This window comes from Denticeps clupeoides, chromosome 6, assembly GCF_900700375.1.
Source record: "Denticeps clupeoides chromosome 6, fDenClu1.1, whole genome shotgun sequence".
In the NCBI taxonomy this organism is placed as follows: Eukaryota; Metazoa; Chordata; class Actinopteri; order Clupeiformes; family Denticipitidae; genus Denticeps; species Denticeps clupeoides.
This window is the reverse complement of record NC_041712.1, coordinates 7,993,802-8,018,499: the sequence shown is the minus strand read 5'-3', so window position 1 is coordinate 8,018,499 and position 24,698 is coordinate 7,993,802. Positions and strand designations below refer to the sequence as shown.

Below are 24,698 nucleotides of genomic sequence, written 5' to 3'. Positions count from 1 at the left end.
GGGGTGCCTGGCATGACAACAACCGACTCCGCACTGATCTGAAGGACACCGTCACACAGAGATGTTCCTTCAAGCGAAGGTCAATAAACACGCGATACCCGAAAAAAGGGCAGGATGACAGGCCGCAGGGCAGTTTACACTGAGGAGACTCAGAGCAGAGGTTGGACAAACGCGAACAGAACTCGTGTAAAAGGCCGTAAGCAGGAGCCGGAACTGACGAACCGAGCTGACACCACAATCAACACAGGCAAAGCTGTGAACAAGAACTGAGAAGAAGTTTATACACAAACTTATAATGGCTAAACTGTGGGGGGCGCTGTGGAGTTACAAACTCAAGCAGAAGATATCTTGGATTTTGGGCCTGTGTCTCTGTCTGTCTATGTGTTTCTAAATTTGGGATGTGAACCATAGTCCAGTGACCTACAATTAGTCTGTGGCGGATTGGCAAAGTAGACCAGTGGTCACCAACGATCTTGCACATTTTGGGGTTTAACGTAATTTTGCACACGGGATTCACCCTTTTTACCACGTGAAACAAGTGTTGCGGCACTCCAGGGCCTGGGTTGGTGACCCCTGCCATAGACTGTGTTGCCAGTAGCCCCGACACTGTGAATGGATGGATATAAACCAGTGCTGTGGGTTACATTTCTACATCTTCCTGGGTGTTTCTCTAAACATGAACCAACTAACATTCCAAAAAAAGTGACGCAGAAGACGCTGGCTCTGTTTTCTGAATAACAGATGCTCAAGCTCAGCCGAAGGTTTTTAGCTCCATTTCATGGGCAAAATTATGAAGCGCTAGCTTGAACACTTGAACAATGCAGAGAATGACATACTGTCTGCCACGTTTGATGAACGTGTGTGACGATTTCTGCTGCAGTAAGTAACCGGGTGAAAAACAGAGAGGCGGGAGTCTGGCCGCGGGACAAACGCAGTTTTGGATTCAGCTACGTGGTGATTTGATCTGGCGAGCGAGCGTGCGGTAATTTAGTATGCGCTCAGATGTGCAGGCAGCTGCTCAGCCCTCGAACCCCAGCCGGAGCTGGTTTCTGTAAAAGCCTTCGAGAAGACCACGCAGTGGGGGACCAAAGACTGAGACAGACAGCACACTTCTGGATAAGGTATCCATACACACACACACACAGAACAAAACACACACACACACACACACTTAAACAAACCCATTGAATTTGTTGCCACAGCACAGCCTGCAAATTGAAAGTAAGCGTGGTGTGTGTGCGCTACTCCTGCCTTCACAGCTATGGTCCTCATCCTGCCATCATCACTTCTACCATCATTTGCTTTTCAATGAGGCTTGCAGCATCTGTGTTCCTAACCCCCGTATGCAGATGCAGTGAAAAAGAGCAGGTTGGCACAAACAAGCCTTTGTGGGTGAGGATGGATGTGAAAATGAAATAATATTTTTTGGTTTGTATGAGTGTAGTTCTTTCTACTGGAATACGCACATGGCTGGTTACCAGGTTTCTCCCACTGCTACACAACCTAATTTAAAAAAAAGCCAATTTACATAAAAACTGTATATTACTCACTCACTCACTGACTTTCCATAACTGCTTATCCTCAGCGGCTGCCAGAGCCCATCACCCAGGGACAAGGCGCCAGCCCCCAGCTGGGCACACATACACACCTTCACTGAAGTTCTCTGTTAGTCTAGTGAAAGCGATTGTTTTGTTTTTGTGATTTTGTCATTATGAAGCACAGCACAACATACAGAGACACAACGAAATGTGTCCTCTGCATTTAGCAGCCATGAAAACTGCCTGGGGAGCAGTGTGTTGTACAAGGGGACCTCCATGGCACCTTGGCGGTTTGGGATTTAAACCCGCAACCCTTCGGCTTGCTCCTGGATGCATGAATGGTTAATTGACCAATAATGTCAAGTTCAGTTTATATGAATTTAGACCAGAGTTTGAGGTGGCTGACCAAAATTCCCAAATCTTAAAACACCAAAGGCTATGTACCATTTCCAGTCAGTTGTTCAGGTTTCTGGCTCCAAGGATTTATTTTTTTGTGGGGCAGCGTTGGTGGTTAAGGAAGTGGCCCCGTAATCAGAAGGTTGCCGTTTCGAATCCCGAGCTGCCAAGGTGCCACTGAGCAAAGCACAGCAAAGGAGTCCACACACTGCTCCCCATCCCACTGCTCACCCAGGGTGATGGTTAAAAGCAGAGGACACATTTCATTTACATTTACGGCATTTATCAGACGCCCTTATCCAGAGCGACTTACAATCAGTAGTTACAGGGACAGTTCCCACCTGGAACAATTTAGGGTTAAGTGTCTTGCTCAGGGACACAATGGTAGTAAGTGGGATTTGAACCCGGGTCTTCTGGTTCATAGGCGAGTGTGTTACCCACTAGGTCACTACCACCCACAATTTCATTGTGTCACCGTGTGCTGTGCATCAGTGTTTCACAATGACAATCACTTCATTTTCAGTTTAACTAGTACAAACCCATAACCTTGTAAAATTGTACGGTGATGCAAGGACTTTGAAAGTTGTGTAGTCTTATATCAGCATTAGACAGCACATTTGAGCTATTCAAATTTTGTGAATTATTATTCATTTTAAGGAATTACTGTCTTAAATAACACATGATTCTTGCTTGAAAAAATAGCTCGATAGTGGATGTTGACGTATTGCAATTGGACATCCTGTCCTAGGACAGAGGACATCCTGAACAGCGAGTGTTCGACTATCCTATCCCCTCAAAAATTATATTGTCATCAAGGCAACATCTATTAGCTTGTTGATGCATTTATTGTGATGACCTGGTCATATCTCTCAGAGACCATGTAGATGGGTTGGAGAACGATGTGGTTCCTACATGCATGGCAGTGCACCACTCTGGGGGGAACGTGGTGGAAGGACACTCCATCCTTCACGGCATGTGTAACCCCACTTAATTTCCAGTGTTAGGCTGTCATCTGAGTGGTTAAGGCTTTACCTCCCATTACTGTCCCACGGCACATGTAGTACAGCCCCCACGGAGACTTTTCACAGGTAGGCCACTCCCCTGCCAGCGGTGAAGGTGGCCGGCGCCATCCATCACTTATGTGGCATGGGGGCGTGCTGGTCGCCTTCTGTTTTTCCACTCAATGACAGACACCGCAAGCCGCTGGACCCTGTGATCTCTGGAGGTGATATTGCCTTTTATAGACATGTGTCTGTCCACAGCGCCCTCTGGCCGGGAGGAAATCCCGGCCTAATTAACTCAGAGCGACTCCGCCCCCTCCCGGCTTCCTGTTTGGTCCCCAAGGTGAATGCTCAGAAACGGTGGACGTAGAGGGCGGGACGGCGGCTGCAGGAGACAGAGGACGCGCTGGACAGCGAGCGAGAGCGGAATAATCAGCTTTTTGTACAGGAGGGGTTAGAAGAAGAAGACGCAGGAAAGGAAAAGAGATGCTGATGGAGAGTTATGCATTCCCCGCTCCACCTGCCCTTGTCTCCAACCTTCCCCCCTTTCGTTCCCTCCCTCACCCGCAACCATGATGGCATGAATGGGTATTAATTACACCCGCTCTCCTCTTCCCCTTCAGCTCTTCCTTCTAACACAATCTTCATTTAGCCCTCAGTCACTTCGCAATAATATCCCCGCTTTCTTATGGCCACAATAAACCTTCGATGGAAAAAAACAGGTCTGCTATTTTGACGGCGTTAGGAGGTGGAGGGACTGGGGTGCGGGGTGTAGGTCACATTTCTAAGTTATTGGTGATTCGTAATGCCTTTCACCGCTGATAATGGCCAGCCATATTTAAGCTGCCAACATTTAATATACATTTCCTACAGCAATACTAAATCTCGCAGCCCTTCTGGTAATTGGCCGATTTCCCAGGATGAGTTCTTTCTTCCTTTCAAGGCTGTAATACAACTTGTTCCTTCCGTTCTTTCTTTCTTTCTTTCTCTTTCTTTCTTTCTCCAGCTTGCTTCAGCCAGAGCTGGCAGGTCCCTTGAGGGTGTAGATGGGATCTATTTGGTCGACAGTCAGTGGGTGTTTACGCAAACACAACAAGAAGAAGGGAAAATGTCGAGGTAAACAATGAGTGCAAAAAACACGAGAGATCCATGACTTCCAAAGGGCTCGTCACCAAGACGACGAGCGGCAGATGATTATGTGAATAACGTCTGGCCCGTATTTCCTTTAATCCCTTTATTCTCCTGACATTTGTGCACCTTCAACGTCACTCTTTCGTGGCTAAAAGCCAAAAGAAAAACAAAGATCCTCTCCGTAATGCACTCAATGCACTCAACAAAAAAATGAACTAAATAAATAATCATCTTTTCAGGGAATAATTCTGCACAGACACTGAGGTCGAAGAGGACAGAAGAGGACAGACTGCTGTTGATTACTTAAACCGTGCATTTCACGATCATCTTCAAGGTACTCCATTGGACTTCGTTAAGCACCAGCTACGAGGGCTGTGATGATGTGAGGAGGGGAAAGACGAGAGGAAAGGAGGCGCCAATACTCATCTCGACAGTCCCATGACAGCAGACGAGGGGGGCTTTGATGAAAATGTCATGCCAACTTTTCGTATTGAAAATCATTACCTGCTAAAGATCACGGCATTAAGAACCAGTGTTGTGCATAAACAAGCGACAAGTCAGCAAGTTCGCCAACCACTGGCCCTCCCAGTCAAACCCTCCCATACCAGGCAAAAATGTCACAGGCAGAAGGCCCATTCATCAGCTGTGGAGGAGAGGTGTCAGAAGAACCATCGGCCGTAATGATGTATGTCTTGGTGGTCCGGGGGACGTGTCTACAAGCTTATCTGTCCTGTCAGGGTGAGTGTGCGTTGAATGTGTGCCCTTGTATGTATGCAAAAACAGTTTATTTTCCCACAATCCTATTGATGCTCTCATGATTGAAACAAAAAAGCGTTTTATATTTCGGGATCAGTCTGCATTTAAAGTTCTCTCAATCAAATACAACCTGAGCATGTACATGAATGACAGAAAGCAAACGTTTATTACCCAGTTTGTATTGCAGTTTTACCCCCGTACAATCTAGCCACTACTGTGGTAACTGTGGTAGCACATAATAATGAAAGGGTGATAAGCAGATTTTTAACGATTTTGGACAACCCTGGTGTGTGTGTGTGTGTGTGTGTGTGTGTAATTTTCACAAAAAACAGGTAAGTGTTCCACGCTATAATGAAACAAAAGTGTTTGTCTCTAGTTCCCACACAACACTAATTGAAACAGAAAACTCTAAATTGAGACAGAAAACACTTGGCTGAGAAATGGCCTACCCTGCTAACCTGCCTGCCCTCGTGACCCAGAGTGAAATGATGCATTTGACCTTTCACCTCTGAGTAGATGATAGTTTACTGGTCCAGTTTTGTGGCCAATTCACTAAAGAACCGGAAAAAAAAAAAAAAAAACAGACGAACCTTTCCCCAAAGTACTAGCCAATCCCAGCTTGTCTTATTCAATTCAATTCAAAGAACATTATTTATCCCCAAGGGGCAATTTAAAACATCACAATCTCACCATGTAATGGCTAAAGGTAAAAAGTGTCTCAATCTAAACTTTCTAGGGATATATACACCTATATGAGAAATTTCAAGATATTAATGAGAAATGATATTACTCTAATGTATAATTTTATGTACCACGAAGCATAATCTGCATGTAAATCATTCACCATCATGAAGTACAAATTTCTGAATACTGTTTTTTGCCTGCCTTTGAATGCATGTAAGACAGCACGAGGGGAAGAGCTCAGTGTTTTGACCTCCAAATTGTCTCCTTTTACTGCAAATGCTCTCTCTGTCCCTTGTGAATCCCTACTTGTTGGAGGTTTTCTGGCGCACGTCTGTCCTCTGCATCGCCATCACACACCACTGACTTTGAAATATGATCAGAGGGCTTCTGCTCTTTGTGTGCCTGTGTGTGTGTGTGTGTGTGTGAGTGAGCATACTGTATGTTAGGGTACGTGTGTACAGTCGTGGCCAAAAGTTTTGAGAATGACACAAGCGCTGGTTTTCATAATGTCTGCTGCTTCAGTGTTTTTAGATCTTTTTGACAATTTTTTTTCTGTGGTGTATTAAAGTACAGTTTCAAGCATTTTATAAGTTTCAAAGACTTTTATGGACAATTACATCAGGTTTATGCAACGAGTCAATATTTGGAGTTGATACATGCAGTCAATCAACTTTTGGGGGGAAATACGTGTCATTCTCAAAATTTTTGTCCGTGACTGTATGTGTGTGCATGTGTGTATGCAAAGAAGAGCAACAGAGAGTGTTTTTGTATTTGCTTCCATGCATCCATGTTGAAGATCCAGACTGTGACACTTGACCTGAAAATACATGAGTACATGAGCTGCAGTTTCAACTGAGAACCAGGAAAATTGTAAAAGTTCTGTTTGAAGATGACCTCACTCCTTTAACTGCTTAATAATAGTACCCTTTATATTAAAATTATTGAATTAATATTGACCTTTCATGCTAGGAGATAGGAGCCCACTACATGCATACACCTCCTGCACCCTTGCAGAGAGGGTTATAGCCTTTATAGTTTTGAAACTGCATTAAAAGATTAAAGCTGCACTAAAATAACACATCCTTTTGTTTCTTGCCATGAAATCACTGCTAAATTTGTACTTAAAAAAATAAAACAGTGGATAATTTTGCAAAAAAAAAATGATTTGGTGTCCCGCATGCAATACTACGATGTCCCGCATGCAATAGTTTACGATTATAGCCAGATAAAGCCAGATGACTTCCTCCCCAATGCTCTACCCCTGCTTGAAGATAATCATTATGTCATAACCATACATCACATTTCATATAACAAATATGACATATTGTATGGTATTTGTGTCTGACCAATCTTGAAAATTAAGATCCTTAAGGTATTGAGAACAGTCCTCGTGAACAGACCACTGTGTAGAACATTCTTTCATTTCCCACCTGGATTTCTTATGCAACAGTTTTTAAAGAAGAACTAACAGAAGATTGAACATGAGATGAACGTTTCACTGCTTTTTTTCTCTCAGCAGTTCTCAAAGGTTTGTTTACTGATTGATAGATCCAGAATTTAATATATCACACTATTAACCTAATAACTAGCTTGCAGCAAGTGGTGAATGAACAATAATAACTCATTTAAATGAGTAATGCATTGTGTTGCATGAGCCCCAAAGTGAATAGATGATTTATTCTTCGGTGTGTTTAACGCGGGATGTGTTATGAATACATTAACTTGGTATGAAAACAGACTCAGGTTGACTGCCTGTTCTCTTCAGGTTTATTCTTGGACTCCCTCCCAGAGTCTGAACGCTTGCACCACTGGGGAATTGTCAAGACTAAACACCGTGATGCACTGATTTCCTGTCCCTTCGCAACTGTCACTTTTATTCACAGCCTCGGATAATGAAGGAGCGCATCGTGCTCAAACATCTCGCCTAAATTAGTAAATTCAATTCTGTGAGACGCACATCTGAGATCTCACTGTTCGATCATAAAGCATTAAGAGGTGTGCTGTAAACTTTAGTGATCATGTGTTCTGCAACTGGCTGCTACCGCATCCATTTTTCAATATCTGTTAATAAATTAGAAAAAGAAAGGAAGAAATTGAAGTGATTGTCACATGTGATACACAGCAGACAGTGCACACAGTGAAATTTGTCCTCTGCATTTAACCCATCACCTTGAGTGAGCAGTGGGCAGCCATGACAGGCGCCTGGGGAGCAGTGTGTGGGGACGGTGCTTTGCTCAGTGGCACCTCAGTGGTAGCTCAGCGGATAGGGATTCGAACCGGCAACCTCCTGATTACAGGGCCGCTTCCTTAAAATGCTAGGCCACCACTGCCACTGTATACCACAGTTAAACGCCGAGGGAACAAATAAGAGAGAAAAAATAGATTTCATTTTCACCCATTGTAACATTAATAATGAGTTGTGATTCTCAAAAAAATGTATTGATTACAACTGATCTCACATTCATCCATCATTAATGAATCACAAAGCACCATTGATTCGAACTAGTGTCTGTATTGCAAAAGTAAATAAAACAGGAATATTTTCATTCAGTGACCAGTTATGTGGTAAAAGAGTGCCCGCGATTATGAAAAGTCATTGTTATGGATGATAAGCAGGCTCGTCTGCCTCTGTGAACCGTTTCTGGGAAATGATTTTCAGGACTTCTTTTTCCATGTGTGTCTTTTCAGAATAATCCAAAAAGAACTCCGTGTGCCAGTACATGTTTGTTTTTACGATTCATCAAATAGTTTTGTCTGTTTGAAGTGTGTTGACTTTCTGTTTGCAATCTCAAAGTTCTCCGCGAACACAGCAGATAATACAGATGTGGCATTAACTGCTTGATTAAACATCAGTCTCCAAGTATTCCTAACCCAACCTTGCTTTTTTACACTGGGTATTTATATTTATGTTTTATTTATATGTAAGGATTTTGCACCGATGCTCGTGTTGTATTTACCTCACTGCAGGGAACCCCTGTAGTGATGTTTGGAGCTCCAGAAAGCTGACGGTTGTATGAAGACGTTGCTCCCAGGAGCTCACCGGACAACATAAAGCCTGCTGAAAATCGATCACATTCTTAATCAGTTTCTTTTTCAACCACACATCATCTGCTGGGCTAATGTTAGGCCTTTTCCTGGCCCATGCAGCCATTTCATGCAAAACTTGACTTTCCAAGTCCACCCTTACTCTGGTAAATTCATTACCCACCGCTTATCTGCAAAAAAAAATCTCATTCCAGGTCACATTTGTGGTGCATATTTTCCTAAATGATTACATCTCTCTGACTTCCCTCTCGCTCCCCCAGTCGCTTGGCCACTGTGGCCGTTGTCTCTATGATGGGGTGCCAGGGTCTCTGGACGTGATGGATTTTGCACTGTGGCGAAACGAACTCTCCCGGCTTGGGTCAGATGAGGCTGGAATACTGCTGGATAAGCAGGTCAAAAGCAGAGGCGTGGGCACCGGCAAAAAGCTGACTTTGAAGGCGAGCCGAGAGGGAGAGGGAGAAACAGGACATAAATCTGCCTCGGGAGGAAATAAGTTCATGGTGTTAGAGATCAAATTTTCCAAAGAGGAGACGGGATAAGATAGTCTGGTGCGTATATACGTAATGTGCCTGATGCGTTGGGACTATCATGGGAGTCGATAGGCTAGTGTGCCTAGGCTGATTTATGGAACGGGTGACCGGTGTTGGGGTAATAAAGAGATGGGGCAGTTTGCGCCGGGGGTCGGCCTCCACTGCCCGAGGCGGAGCAATGCAAGCTCACAGCTCTATTTTCCTGAGGTCGATCCAGCTGCGGAGGAGCCGGATGGCTGTGCTAAATTAACAGCCCCGCCTGACTGATACGGGCGGAGCGTGAAGGCCTGGGCAGGCATTTTATCACTCGACTGTACAAGCGTTCCGGCACATTCACATCACACGTATTGTGGAGCTTGAACTCTCTGTAAATATGGTGTCTTCTACTTTTCATTATTTTGTTTGTTTATTCAGATTTATTTGACCTCATCATTGCATTTTTGATACCTACTGCTCCAGGTATTGTGATCACCTTTGACTTCATTTCTGGGCACTACATTCGTACTATGTATCTTGAAGTGAAATAAACTATTTTTTGTTGGTGTGTAACTCTTTCTTTCTTTCTATCCATCCATCCATCCATCTATCTATCTTCTGTAACGTTACATGATTCTGGCCTGCAGAAACCAGCTTATGAACGCTCGACTGCAGCGGGATTGCGAAAAGCTCGAAGACATTTATCACAAGGCTGTTTAAAAAAAAAAAGTACAGAGCAGCGTAGCAAAGTAAATAAGCTTCAGCTTTATATTGTATGAGAAACATTGATCTGTCTGTAAAATACAATGCATTCGTATTTTATAGTGTGCGTGTTTACTTATGTTTATTACAAGGTTAAAATGCTTTGTTCTCTGAACAAATTAGAAATGTCATTTGATTCGACTTTTCAACACTTTAATAAGCTCCATAAAACACCTCACCAAAGCCCTAAAGTCTCGATTTAATGAGCAAAGCAGAAGAGTTCAGCATTGAAAGTTTAGTTAAACTACCCATTTTAATTATTATGGACTGTGGAGAAGTTCTAATGGAAGGTAAGTCTAAGGTTAAGTAAGTGGAAAAAAGGCTGATCACTCGGATCTTAGATCCCACAACAACAGAACCCTCAGCCATTTCAGAACCCATTACGTGGTGATGATAATTCATTATTGATATGCTTGCTGTATAGATTGTCAGAGTGAAATATTAATGATCGCACATGTGTGTTAGGAAGGGAGCTGTTTTGGGAGTTTTTCATTATTGATGAAGGCTTCATAGAAAGCTGTTGAGAACCTGCTGAGAATCACGTGCACACACAAATACACACGAGTTTGCTTTTTTAATACCTTAGTGAGGACCAATAGAATGATGTGTTTTACTGATGTTTGACATTACCAGTCAAAAGTTTTCTTTTTCTGATTTGTTTACATTGTACAATGTGCTGTTTTGTGCTAAACAACGAAACATGTAAATGAAACTAAATGAAACATTGAAGCATGTTGTAGGTTCTTCAAAGCAGTGAACTATTCACACTCTTGGCAGCGTTCAGCCCCCTGAAGTCAGACAATGGGGACGGTCCAACTCAGTTCCCTCAGTTGTGTTAATGCTGGTCTCACAAAGCTGTTTATGATGTGACAGAGCAGTCGTGACGGTATGAAGAGAGGCGAATAACCTGATGCATGAAACATAAAAACAACAAAACATGTTTCCTGTGTGAGATTCAGTTATAGTCTCCATATTATGGTAGTTGCCTGGTAGGAAACACACTCGCCTGTGAACCAGAAGACCCAGGTTCAAATCCCACTTACTACCATTGTGTCCCTGAGCAAGACACTTAACCCTAAATTGCTCCAGGGGGGGACTGTCCCTGTAACTACTGATTGTAAGTCGCTCTGGATAAGGGCGTCTGATAAATGGTGTAAATGTAAATGTAGCGTGAGTCGCTTTTTAAAAAACAAAAACTGGAAAACTGGACCGAAGATTCAGCCTTCCTGGGACGTAACAAACGTTGTCCTCTGTGTGTAGAGACCATGTGTCGGTTTTGTTTAAGTATTGGAATGGCAGGCACGTGAGGGTGAAGCCACAATCTGTAACCCCTCCTGCCAACCTTGAAACTTCAGTCTGCTCTGCTCTGTTAGTAGAGCCGTCACGCCACGCCACGCCACGCCACGCCACGCCACGCCACGCCGCTACACGCTAGTGTCTAAAACCGGCTACGGAGTGAGCGATAAGCGCAGCGTGATGCTTTCTAACAGCTTCATCTGCATCACAACAGATTTGTCTTCTTTTCTTCACGGTGCGCGTGGTCTCGCGTTGCAGAGAGCTGAGAGACAAACAAATCACCGCATTAAACGGCGAACTTAAAAACTATGGCTCATTATCCAGACCTCACTCAATAACGGAAGGATCATTTATATTCATGGGGTGTGCCTGTTTCACCCCTTGTACTTCTGTGAGGCATTTCCTTGACTATAAATGTGGACCGGTGGATCACTCTTCCTCCTTTAAATGCTCTACGGTCCGGGCAGAGTACGGATAAAGAGGGGAAGGAAACCGCGGGAGACACCATTTATCAGGAAAGATTTCGGCAGAGCCACTAAACATTTGAATTGCGGCTCTCCCAAAAAATCCGATCTGACCCTCGTCCTTTCTTCCACAATGAGAAACCTTATCACCAGGCTGAGATAGGAGGCGGTGCTGCATTCACCCCCCCCCCCCGTTCTGAGCTGTTATTGATGGTACTTTAACTCTGACTGCACAAGATTTCCAGCCAGCCAATCAATTGGAAGAAAATGAGGCGGCCATCAAGCTGCACAATTAGATCGGGGCGCTCCAGTGGAGTATCGGCGAGGCAGCAGGTGACAGGGAGAGAGCCTCCACGTGGTGGAATCGCAGGCCGAATAACAATGGGGTATCGGGCATTTGTTTCGCCACCCAGTACCAGAGGTGCCCTTGCGGCGGTGGCAAATAAATAAAAAGGGCACGGGCTGACTACGACACCGGCGATTTTTCCTAAGCTGCCTCGGGTGAACCGGCTCTTGCTGTCGCCGTCTTCATTTAATTTCCTCACAGGCCATTGTGAAGCCTTTGTAATTCGTCATGAGGCCTCACACAGCTCGCGCCGAAACTTTTTACCTGCTTATCGGCTCCAAGCGGCCACGTCTGGAGACAGCTTCATCCTGCAAGTTTTTTTTTAAAAAATGCACCGGCTGTGCTGCAGGCCATGTGCAAGTTACTGTAGACCAATGTGAGAGCAAAAACTTGTAAAATGAGGCCAGGCCAAATGAAGTATCGCTCCACTCAGTTTCCCATGGAAAGAATTCGGGTTGAAAAACGGCTCCTCCTAATTTGATTGCCTTCCCCATCATGTGGGAGCAATGGAGGGGTCTCTGGCATCAGTTCCTCAGTACAGAGCACCAATCTGCCAAGAGTCTTATTTCATGCGATTTCATACAAGTCTCAACTTTTCATAAACACCTCTTGTTTCATAAACACCCTGAAATGGTTCCATCTGAAACAGATTGACAGGTGACAGTCCTGCACAAAAGCAAACATTTGTTGGGGGCATTTCATTGATACGGTTTGTTTGTACCCCTGGGGGAAATTTGAGGAGTATTTTACCAATGTCTCTCACAAATGAGTTCACCAATAAGAACCGATGATCTATCTGCATATTTTGTCGGGCTGTGGTACGAAAAATACCCTGTGGACGAGGACAATTAGGAGGGTAGAGAATAGATGCGATAAGAAAATAGATGAGGACCATTGGGAGGGGAGAGAGAAGGATGCTGCACAACACCTGGATGTGTGACATCTTGATGGGAGTTGGTCTAAATCATCCATGAAGTGGTGTGACATCTTCTGCCAGCTTGTTCACCCGTTCACACTCAGCGCTGTTCTTTATATGACACGGGTACAAACTGAGCATGAGGCTTGTTCGCTACACACATAAATAAGAGATACAACTAGAAAGAAACGTGATTTTTAATGGGATGATTTGACGGCCATTCGTTTAAATTATCCAGAATGAGGATGTAGCCCGTGTTAGAGCTGTCAATCATGGGGCTCCTCCCATTTTAAGATACAATTTTCTGGGTGACAGAAAAAATACTAACTAAAAAAAGGGTAGTTAGTTTCTCTAGGATCATCTAATAATTTAGAGCTGATTTACTGTATATCAATGACCACCAGTAAGTATATGCACTGGTGCATGATTACATTTTGAACCCCTAATGTTAGATAAGGACAGCAACGATCTTTTGGAAGAATTGTACATTGTACATTTACACATAGACAAAGACTATGTGTAAATAATTAACTGCAGACACTTACTCAACTTGCTCAAGTTTTTTTGTGCAAATCTATATTTTTGAGGAATTTGTATGGTTTGCAGTTGTTGTCGTTAGTTTTGTCAGGAGTTGTGCAAAATAAGATGACTAGACTGTAATGGTAATGTCTCCCATTTCCATGGACAGAGTGTAAAAAACAGTTGTGCTTTATTTTGATAGCCCAGCTGCTGACGTGTTGTTGAGCATCAGGCTGGTTGATGACAGATTTGTGATGGTTAACAGATGATTCACCATTTGGATGTGGAGTCTAAATGTGCACTGTTGAAATAAAGCGTTAGTGAAGCTCCTAATAAGTCCAGAACTTCTGAAAGGAAAATTTGAAACGGACTAAACATTCCCACAGAGATGTTTACATAACCCCTCTGGAAGACCGCAGCGGCTCAAATTGTGGAAAGCCATGGGTCAGCCCCTGGAAATATCTGCCTCTGTCATGCTACCCTTCAGTTTGTTCATTGAAGCAGCAGGAGCATCAAGGCCTGAAGCTCCTTGGGAATCGAGCGCTTACATTCTGGAGCTGACCAACTGTTCAGAAGGGCACAGTATTTCCACACAAGGTCAGGACACACTCCTTCTGTCGCCAGTCTATGCTGCACGTCCTCTGACCAAGCCTCTGCGGGCCGACGCTGTTTCACAGCCAAGTCATTACGAAACATCTGCATATGATGCCTGTATATGATGTATTCAATTTAAAATGTGACCAAATCAATCAAACATTTACCAATTAATTAATTGTGATCAATTGTGATTCACTTTGATTCATTAATGCATGCTGTAAGTGAACGTGAAGTGATTGTCATTGTCAAACACAGCACACGGTGACACAACAAAATGTGTCCTCTGCTTTTAACCATCACCCTGAGTGATCAGTGGGCAGCCATGACAGGCGCCCGGGGAGCAGTGTGTGGGGACGGTGCTTTGGTCAATGGCACCTCAGTGGCACCTTGGCGGATCAGGATTCGAACCTGCAACCTTCTGATTACAGGGCCATTTCATTAACCGCTAGGCCACCACTGCAATCAAAAGGCATATTTAAGTGGAATAGAGGCTCAAATGGGAGTAACAGGGAGATGATCTGTATAAAAAAATACAATTTAATCCAAAATATAACATAAATGTGAGCACAAAAGTTGTGCTTTCTGTCTCTTTGTTTAGGCAATGTTGAATCACATCAATGTCATCAACTCACACAGGACACACAACTCACACAATTTATTAGCAAAAAATATATATATAAAATGCAGCACCAAATATTAATCAATGAATTGCAGTGATTAACGCATTATTGTTGTTTGTTTAGTAGGCTACTGTCTAAAAATGATATTGTTCCTCATTTATCCTGTTAATCCTCCATTCATGAAGACAGTTCTTTTTGTTTGATGCAAAATGTCACTGGTGGTGGTAACTGGAGGTTGTAGTAGTATGATAACATAATTATTTTCTATATTAACAACAGTAAATAACTTATGTCTAAGTTCCTGTACCCCAATGGTTCACATATTTCTGCAAAACAAATGTGTTTATTGTAAAATGAAATGTATTAAAACTTGGTTTCACAAACATCATCTACTCCCTGAATATGTTCAGCTCTGGACCTAACTTCAAAAAAAGTGAAAGTTTTTGGTAACCCCTCAGTTGATGATCATGTTGCCGTGTGTTGTGTTGGTATGTGTGAGTGAAAGGTCTTCCACGTCTGTGTGTTTCTGTGTGTTTAGTTGTATTGGTGTGCACACCTAGTGTGTGCAGCATTACCCGCACTGTCATTCTGCTCCCCATCCAGGCTCCATTTTCCTGTGTGTGTTAACCAGAGCATGCGAGGGGAGTGACAGGCTTTGTATCTATCAGCGATGGTGCCGTTCATGTGGTGTGAAGATTCCTTAGTTGTGGTGGCACTCAGGGGAGTCAGTGTCACGAGCTCAATAACACGTGCTCAATATCGGCTCTAGAGGGGAGGTCTGGGGAAAAAAAAAAAGTCCAAAAAGTCCCTGCCACTTTCTAGTGAATGTTCTGCTCGTGTCCTGTGCAGGTCTTCTACAGCAGAACTGACACTAAACCATACAGAATAATCAATCAATCAATCAGTCAATCAACCAAATGTCATTCATTCAATATAGCATCTAGTCAGACAACTTATATCTATCCATATAGAGACAGTATATAAAACATGTACACGGCTTTGTTAAAATGACAGTTTTTTTGTGATGTCTATTTATCTATGCCTAAGCAACTAATGAGTAGTTTATTAACTACTAGTCACAGTACTTATAAAATATTCTGGATTTATTTACAATGATGCTGAATATTGATACATTTAAATGTAACAGGCTTCTTAATTGAAAACTCTGGCTGAATTATATAATTATTATACACAGTCCATATAGTGCATATTTTACTGCTAAGACTAGACATCATGGAACATTTTGTAAAAGTGTTGGAAAAATGCTCCATTGAATAGGCTTGTTGATCCAACAGTGTCTGAACCATCACATGTTTGAACATGATGCATGTTGCATGCATGCAATGAGAAATTAGCTCTGAAGAATATGAATGTGCTTTACATGCTCGTTTATCTTCACTAGGATAATCGAGGTGCTCTAGGGGAACTGGAGGAACAGGAGGTTAATGTCCAGCTTACACCTCTGAGAACAAACGGGGCTTTTTAAAGGAAAAGGAGAGACAGTGAAGGGTGAGGAAGGCCACATATTTCCAGCGTGAGGCATGCTTGATCCATTTAGCGGGAGAAGATCAGCTTTAACTGCCCGCGATTTCTGCAGGTCCCCCCAGAGCACTCCAGGACTTGGGATGCAGGCGGTACGGAAAACCATTTCCTGCAGAGGAGCTTGTTTTCTCTCCCCCGGATCTACTCCTCAATTTGAGCAGTCATTTGTCTGCTCCCTCTGCTGAGAGAGGTTCTTTCCCAGATACTTGACCCAGCAGTCACCACTGCAGTCCACTGAGCCGAGACTAACAGCACAATAACAGTTCTTGGAGTTCATCTTTGAACCATTTCCAAGTGCACTATGCAGACTATCCGACAGAGGCCAGGACTTCAGTTGCAAAAAAAAAAAAAAAAAAACCTAATGGCAAAGATTTCAATTACGTTTATCACACAAAATATCCTTGCGGGAAGATAGAGACCACTTGTCTGATAATTTGAGTAATTCTTTCTGAAAGTCTGATTTGAAATTGCTGGTACCGTCTGATTAGCTGATCTCTCTGATGCCAAGACATGAAACAGGAGTTTATGGATTCAGACAGATTATATTAAAGACACTAATAATTAAGTTTACCTATTAAACATGGAGTACTAACCTAATTCTGTACAGTATGAAGAACTTATGGGTTCTCCATTTTTACATGTACACTGTTTAATGTATTTTTTCTCATTAATTAAAAAAATCTCTTTTAAACTAAATTGACTAATTTATGCTTATGAGTACATAGTTTTTACTTTACTATAATGCTACTGACAGCAGGTTTGTTTGGTTTATTCACATTATGACATATTCAGTTTCTTCAGGTTTAGTCAGTGTTCACTTTTTTCAGTGTGCACTGAACAAGTGAAATTTTTAAAACTATTGAAATCACGGATATACCTTGGCCTAAAGGTATATGCATATGAGCAATTTTGTATAAAGGTTTCGTAGACATCATATCACCTGCTCATATTATTCCGCAATGCAGAAGGACGTGTGCATATTACTAATGGCTAATTTATATGTTTTATATTTTGATGGCAATGGATATGTTGTCTTCACTCACCCAGGTTGGGCACAGGGCGAGGACACAACATTCACTCCCTCACTCCCAACCATGGCCAATTTAGAGTCACCAGTCCACCTAGTGTGCATGTGTTTGGGCAGGGAAAGCAACAGGTGCGCATAGGGAATCAATGCAAACTCCACACACTCCACACACAAAAAAGAAACGAGAACAACTTCCTAGGAGGTTTGAGACATCAACGCACATGTAGTTGGACGTTCGTATCCGTTTTTCCTAAACATATTACAAATTGTCTTCATTGGACAAGCTAGGCTTTTTGGGGGGGGAATTGTTGGTCACGTATATCAAAACATCGTCACTAAAAACTGTTCATGGTATGAAACGGAGTAGAGCTTGTAACAGTGCACCTTATCTGAAAATGTGCAGATAAAATCTAATGAAGTGGATGATGAGAGTAGGCACTATTAATAAAGTGCAAAACAGGATTTAAGAATCACGACTTTGTCCAGTTCCCTCCTGAAGTCTATTGCATCACCATTTTTCTTTATGATTTCAGAAAACCATAAAGTCTTATATGCCTGCTATATAGACCACAGTCACCGTGAAGATGTTTACTCTGCTGCTACCTGCTATACTGTGCTCCTCCCACTCAAATCGTGTGATGTAGATTTACCTCTCCAGGTTTACTGCTGATTGTCCTGTCTTTCACATGGGGAGGCCACCTCAGTCACTCTGCCATTTCTATTCGCTACAGTGGCTGAAGGACCATAGCTTCTCTCTGCCCGTTCGCTGAGAAAAGTGCTGATTAAGAAGGTGATTTAATAACTGAAGGCAGAACCGACAGAGTCAGTGGTATTAGTCGGGACAGCTGAAGAATTCCCATGAATAATCAGGGGTGATAAAGACGGCAAGTCGTGCCTTCCGGGAAACGGCTGCGATAAGGATGTGGCATGGATGGAGAATAATCCTTTTATGCCGAGAGGGGGGTGGTTGTGATATAGATAACCCAAGGAGCAAGGACTATTGTTGGGATGATTTAAGGGGATGTAAATGGGGCTGCTGGTAGGAAGAGGCCCCGAAGTCTAAATTGTTGTAGTGTTCTGTGGTGGGTCAGTCAGGCAGCTGATCATTACATTCTCGGCTCAATTTCTCCATGGTTCAGGCAGGGTGATTTAAGCTCAGGTAACAGAGGTTTCTCTCATTCCCTCATTCTACTTATAAACTCTCACTCAATATTTTATTCCACAACATAGGAGTTCATTAGAACGATGCAATTGTGAAACATATGAAGGGCATTTGGCAGTCTGAAATGCTCGTAAATGTCACAGTGAAGTCCAAGAATCTCAACTTAAAGCCTGTTAGGATGGGCAACAAATGGACGGCAACCATTGGTGGGGACATGCCATTGGCAGAGGCAGTAAATTCCACTTATGACTGGCTTAATGTGCTTGGCTGGAAGTGTGCATAGCTGTTATATATGGGTGTGAGGCTGTGAATGCATTCTCTGTGCTACTGTGACCTTTGGACACATTTTTTTTATATGGTGCCTGGTATAAATCCTTAATGATAATAGACTTAAGCTGCTTTGTTGATAGCAGCTTTACAGCAAAATCTATTTAATTAACCTACTAAACCTCAGGCCTCAGATGCCTGACTTACTCAAAATAAATTTACTACATCTCTGCAGCTACACCTTATATTTTTATATTATTTTGGCATCATAATAAACGCGAAACAATCAGTTAAATTATCAGCCTCAAACATTTCAAAGATTTCATCCATCTTTTAAGGCCACCCATCAGGGGTGTGCGATTTTCAGGCACGAGGCAGGAACCCAGCAGCAGTCCATCACTGACTCACTGACTCACTAAGTGCAGCGTAATGCACTAAACGTGGGGCCCGTTTGATGGTGTAAAGTGTAAGGCGTCTTCAGAATTTACATCAAGAGATGATCAAAATAATCAAGAAAGAACCGCTTGGAAGAACAGATATTGGGTACCATATAAATAGCATATATAGCAATGTTTCTCCTTCCAAAGTCTTCTCTGTTTCAACCATCATGATCTGTCAGCCCTGCATTATTTGACAATGTTTCAATGTTTAAATCTTTTCTGCTGAAAGAAGAGCTGAGTACCAATGCATGGATGTCATGTCATCTTTATCACCATTTACATTTACATTTACAGCATTTATCAGACGCCCTTATCCAGAGCGACTTACAATAAGTAGTTACAGGGACAGTCCCCCCCTGGAGCAACTCAGGGTTAAGTGTCTTGCTCAGGGACACAATGGTAGTAAGTGGGATTTGAACCTGGGTCTTCTGGTTCACAGTCGAGTGTGTTACCCACTAGGCTACTACCACCCTAGGCCACTACCACCCATCAGTGTTGACACAACTGACCATTTGGTGGGTGGTAAATCTGTCTTTCTGTGAATTTCAGCATATATAGCAATGTTTTTTTTTGTTGGTTTAAACAGATATGTTATCCGCAAAAACTTTATAAAAACAGATAATCCTCTCTCAAAGGATCTGAAAGATGAACTGAAATATTCATATGTGCTTAAGAAACGAAACAAGGAACCAATTTGTAAATGGGTCAGAGATTGTTCAGATATTCTCTTTGCCGCTGCTGCCAGAGAAAGCCAGCAGCGAGAGTTTGGAGAAAAAAAAATCCTCAATTTCCTCCCCGCGCTCCGTTTGTGTGTTCCAGCTGTTTTTCTGAGACAACAGAAACATCTGGTGAGGCGTTCTCATGCTGATTTTACGGGGCCATGGCGCTGCCTTTTAAAGAAGGACATTTAAACATGCTGGAGTCACCAATGGGCACGGAACCAGCGTGGAGGCACGTAATGAGATGAAGAAGAAGAAAGCCACAGACAGACAGACAGACAGCTCTGAACTGCATGCGAAAGGAGCTGAGAAATGAGCGGCAGGATAAGCATGACCTGCAGCGTGCAGCAGCCCTCTCACGTGTTCTTGTCATGTACCACGGAGGCCAAGCTTTGAATGTTTTTCTTGGCTTCGGAGAGCAGTTGTGAAGAGCGCCATGGCAGCTCTGGGTCTGAAGTCGGCCCACTACATTTTTTTAACATTACCGAATCAGTTTTTGAAAAAAAAAAAACGGGGGGAAAAAAAAATTCTACTTTTATTGGCCTGGCGGGGCTTTGCACATGGTTGGGTCACAGCTCATTTATAGAGCACATCTGGAGGACGTGCCACGGACTGACGTCGCGATTGTTGCATTGCTTCGTGCCGTATTTGGATGCCGCTGTGACAACTTGGACTCTGGGATAAATATTAGGACAGCAGCGTGATGTATGAGAGACACAGGCCCCGCCCACACTCCTCGGGGGGGGGAAGAGCCGAGCATGAGTGAAGGAGAGGAATAGAGAGAGCCGGTTTGTTCAGATGAGGTTCTTTTGGCAAGGAGCCACTCACTGATTTCATCCCGCTGTGGGTTCTAATGATGGACGCGCTTGCAATTAGCCGCATGTTTGTTTATGTTCACAAACCAAAATGCATTGTGTCCGCGATCATTTATATTGACAATAATTAGCAACAGTGAACAAACTAATTAGCCAGTGTCCAGCACAGCCGGAGAAGCGGGATCTGCATCATCATCTGCTTCGTGAAAGTGCTTGAAAATGAAAATGGAAGAACTGGATCGGTATGTTGGGCAACTTAATAATACATCCATTTGTAATAAATTAATCACAGCAACAACCAAAACTGAATATAATTACTTATCATACACAGTAAATTACTGCATCAGTGTTTCCCTCTGCCAAATCCAAGTTTACAATGAATAATAATGTTCTTTTAATAAATTGCTCTCTGCCTGAAACTGTCATCATTCAGCACGTCGTACAAGCAAGTCATAATAATAAGATAAATAAATAAAACAAACGAATAATAAGAAATTGCATTCTGGTAATGTACTGGGGAAAGAAACACTATTACAATATTGTTGTAATATTGCATTGTTTCAGTGCTCAGCACTGGTCATGAACTGTTTACTTCAGCTGAACAGGTTCTTCTGATTTGTCATGTGACCACAACCATCCCCCCAGCCCCTCCCTCGTGAGTACATTTTCCAAAGCAAAGCACAGCACAGCAGCTTTCATAACAAGCAACCATCAAAAATGTCACATTCTCTTCATACCTACGTGGTGTGGCCATCATTGTCCACAGAGCTCCCGTCACTATGGTCATTTGACAGGGAATAGTGGCATGCAGTGAAGATGTGTCACCTAAAGGAACGTACGGAGGTCCGCTTTACCTGAGAGTCGCTTCTCCCGTGTGCTCCTCCATATCACGTCCCAAGCCCTGTTGGTGGAGTCCTTCATGTGTTCACTGAAGGATCTCCGCAGCTGAATTTTCACCCTTTGAGCCATATTCCATGTGAAGTTGGTGATGAAACTTTCTCTGCTGTCCTTCTGGACTGTCTCTGCCCATGTGGGTGAGTAGAACAGTATGTCCACTGGAGGAGGCAATGGAAGGAGGGGAGCACGTTCCTCGCTAAGCTCTGACACTTGATGCAAAACGTCTGCATGTAATTTGCAGACACTGTTGGAGAGCTAAGTAGGGGGAGTGAGAGGGAGAGGGAGAAAATGGGGTGGGGTGGGGTTGAGGGATGAAGAAAGAGGACTTGTCCCCCGAGCTTGGGTCAGGGGAACTTGAACAGGAAATAGCATTTAACATATTCCACCCCTCAAAACTGCCACAGTTAATACACAGAGTCATTCCTCTCCCAGATGTAAGAATAAATGTTACGCTAAGGGGGAGAGTGCGCTTTGCCACAGGGTGGGAAAAATGGATGAGGACAGTCCCTTCTCTTCTAATGTTTTGCAGCTGGATAGTCCTGTGCTTTATTTTATGCAGCCTCCATTCAAGGCTGGACACTAGACCCGCTTGCTCTGGGCTGTAAAGCGAGGAAAGGCACTATAATATTCAACTTCCCAGCAGGTTCCCATCGCTCAGCGGTAGATCCTTTCTTGCACATTCGTAGCTGGTTTTTATAACACTGCTCATAAAGGAAATGTCATTCATCCTTCGTTCAGCTGACACTCTTATCCCGAGTCTCTCCTGTTCACTAATTACAAGTCCCCATGAGATACATTAGGGTCATGGGTGCTGCTTGGTGAGACATTGATGGCAGCAGCAAGAATTATTTTCAACATTCAGTTAGTATTTTGTGTCCCTTGCAGAACAAGAGGTTTAAGGTCTCAGTAGGCACTACACTCCAGAAACCAGAAAGGTCAGGAGAATTTTATGGATTATAAACTGTTTGAATGAGAGCCATGTGGACAGGGTTGTGTGGCCTGTGCTGAGAATGTTGGTAACACCAAGCAATGGAATGAAGGAGACACTTCCAATACCCTCCTTATAACCCTCTCACCATTTACACAGCCCTCATAGATAATCCAGAATGTAGTGCCATCTGGTTTTCATTCAAAGGTGACACATCACCTCACCTTCAAAGTGACTCTGGCTCTGCACTCATCTACTTGAACTTGGTCGTAAAAGCTGACCCTCCTTTGCAACTGCTGTGTTCCTCAATACGAAACGTTTTCGAGCATTTTCATCCCTACAAGCAAGCCGTTCCACACTGTTCACATCAGAGGAGCCCAATGGCTGAACAAGCAACCCTCTTCCTTCATGGTAAACCATGAAGGAAGCTCATGAAAACCCACCAGGTCTCTGCTGAGACCATAGCATTGACTGTGCACTTCCTACTAGACTTCCCTTCAGTGTGTCCTTTCAAAATGATCATATCAATGTTTATGTTCTCCCTGATAAATGACAGAGCCAACCCTGTCCACCAAGTAAAAACAGCCTGATCTTAAAATCCAATGATTTCATATCCTTCTACATTTTTGTAAAGTATTTTTGAGGTGATTGATGGTTGACATCATTCAAAACTAGGCTTCAACCGAGGTGAATTTCTTCAAAAACTCCTCACTTCACCTGCTGAAAAACACACATGCACATACCTTCTTGTATTCCAACTATTGTGAAGGCTCCCAACCTTGTCAGCACTTGCCTTAAAGTATATAAGAACTTCGGCTACCTTAAAATAAAGCACAACCAAATCTTTAGTCATTGTTTGTACAAGAAACCCACCTTGTAAATGTTTGATTAAACACTTGACACCCCTGTGTGCAAAGCCAAAGCTTGACAGAAAATGATCTCTAGCATATGCCAGGATATTTGGTTTCAATGTGTGGCTGATTTCCCTGGTTGACACATAATCATTGGGAGTCAAAGAACAGGCCACGTTGATATGCAACATACAGCCGTTTGTCATTGTTATTCCCATGAGCATCCATTCTTTTTCCAATCAGCATCCATACTGAGCTAGTTAGACCCAGAAATATCTTGATAGTTTATATTCATCACGGGTAGTTCATCCGGCAGGGGGAACGGGAGACATGGGCAACTTCATCTGGCAGATCAGTTTAAATGCTGAATGGGGCTACGCCTTCAATTCCATCTCGTCTCCTAAATGGCGCTCTGCCTCAACGTAATTAGCTGTAATTCAGGATCTTGTGAAGCCCCACTCTCTCCCACTGAGCATATTAACCTCTTCCTCCACACCGTGGGAGGAAATACCAACAGCCCATCTTCATGCTGGGGGATTTATAATGACCCTTCTTCTGAGCTAGTGGATCCCACTGAGAGAGTGAACTCACCTCCTCCACGGATGTTACAGACAGGGTAAAAGTCAGAAACATCTGTCATTTACCACTGCTGATTTTATAATCAAATCTGATTCGTATATATCTATACCCAATAGCACTGGAAGCACTTACTGGAGAGCCAACCCAGCATCTGGTTCACATTACCACTCCATGCAGTGCGGCCTCTGGCTGTGAGAAATGATAAAGGAAACACTGGCCATGTGTTCTGTTTACCCAAACCTCTGTGGTAATGTTACAATGCAGTTATATTAGTGCTTAAGCAGGTTACTCATTGCATTCGTAAGTCTCAGGTGTGTGTGTGTGTGTGTGTGTGTGTTTAACAGGTAATGCTGCACATGAGCTGACCTTCTATCCATTATTCAGAGTCTGGTGCTTTCCCTTGTTTTCCCTAATGAGAATTTATTCAAGAACAGTGTTGCACACATCTCTCTACATGCAAAGCAGCATTTTGGAAAATGAGGGGAGCATAATGGAAATCTTTGAATTCATTAAAGCCGTGAATCAAATGCAACCAGCTTCTAGCGTGCATATATTTTAACCCTCCCTATTTTGGTCAGTCAAAGTCTCACTCAGACACAAGCTGTTATGTTTCCCAGGAGTGTAATGATCATCCTGAAAAGGTATGCATGTTATCACCATTAGCCAACAAACATAACCAACTACTACCTCTGCATGGCGAATGAGGAATCTTGAGTGATCTTGAGAGCCTGGATCTCCCATCACCCCTCTCAGCCTAATCACTTAGGCAAATGAAAACACAAAATCTGTGATGTGCGTAGGCACTCGGTCAAAACCCAAAGTTAAACCAGAGCCAAAGTGCTTTCAGTGCTTAGCGAGTCCACACAAAACAGAACACACACTTGAGTCTGTCAT

At 43.1% G+C, this 24,698-nt stretch overlaps 1 protein-coding gene across 2 annotated transcripts in view; it reads right to left on the bottom strand.

The window, feature by feature from the left end:
- The window catches only part of LOC114792886 (rho GTPase-activating protein 7), a 44,589-nt gene extending 22,993 nt beyond the window's left edge, over nt 1-21,596 (bottom strand). For both annotated transcript variants that reach the window (XM_028984387.1, XM_028984388.1), the window contains exon 1: nt 21,404-21,596. In XM_028984387.1, coding sequence (XP_028840220.1) covers nt 21,404-21,518 — 115 coding nt within the window. In that variant the 5' untranslated portion in view covers nt 21,519-21,596. The remainder of the gene's footprint in view (nt 1-21,403) is intronic.
- Nucleotides 21,597-24,698: the final 3,102 nt, after the last annotated feature.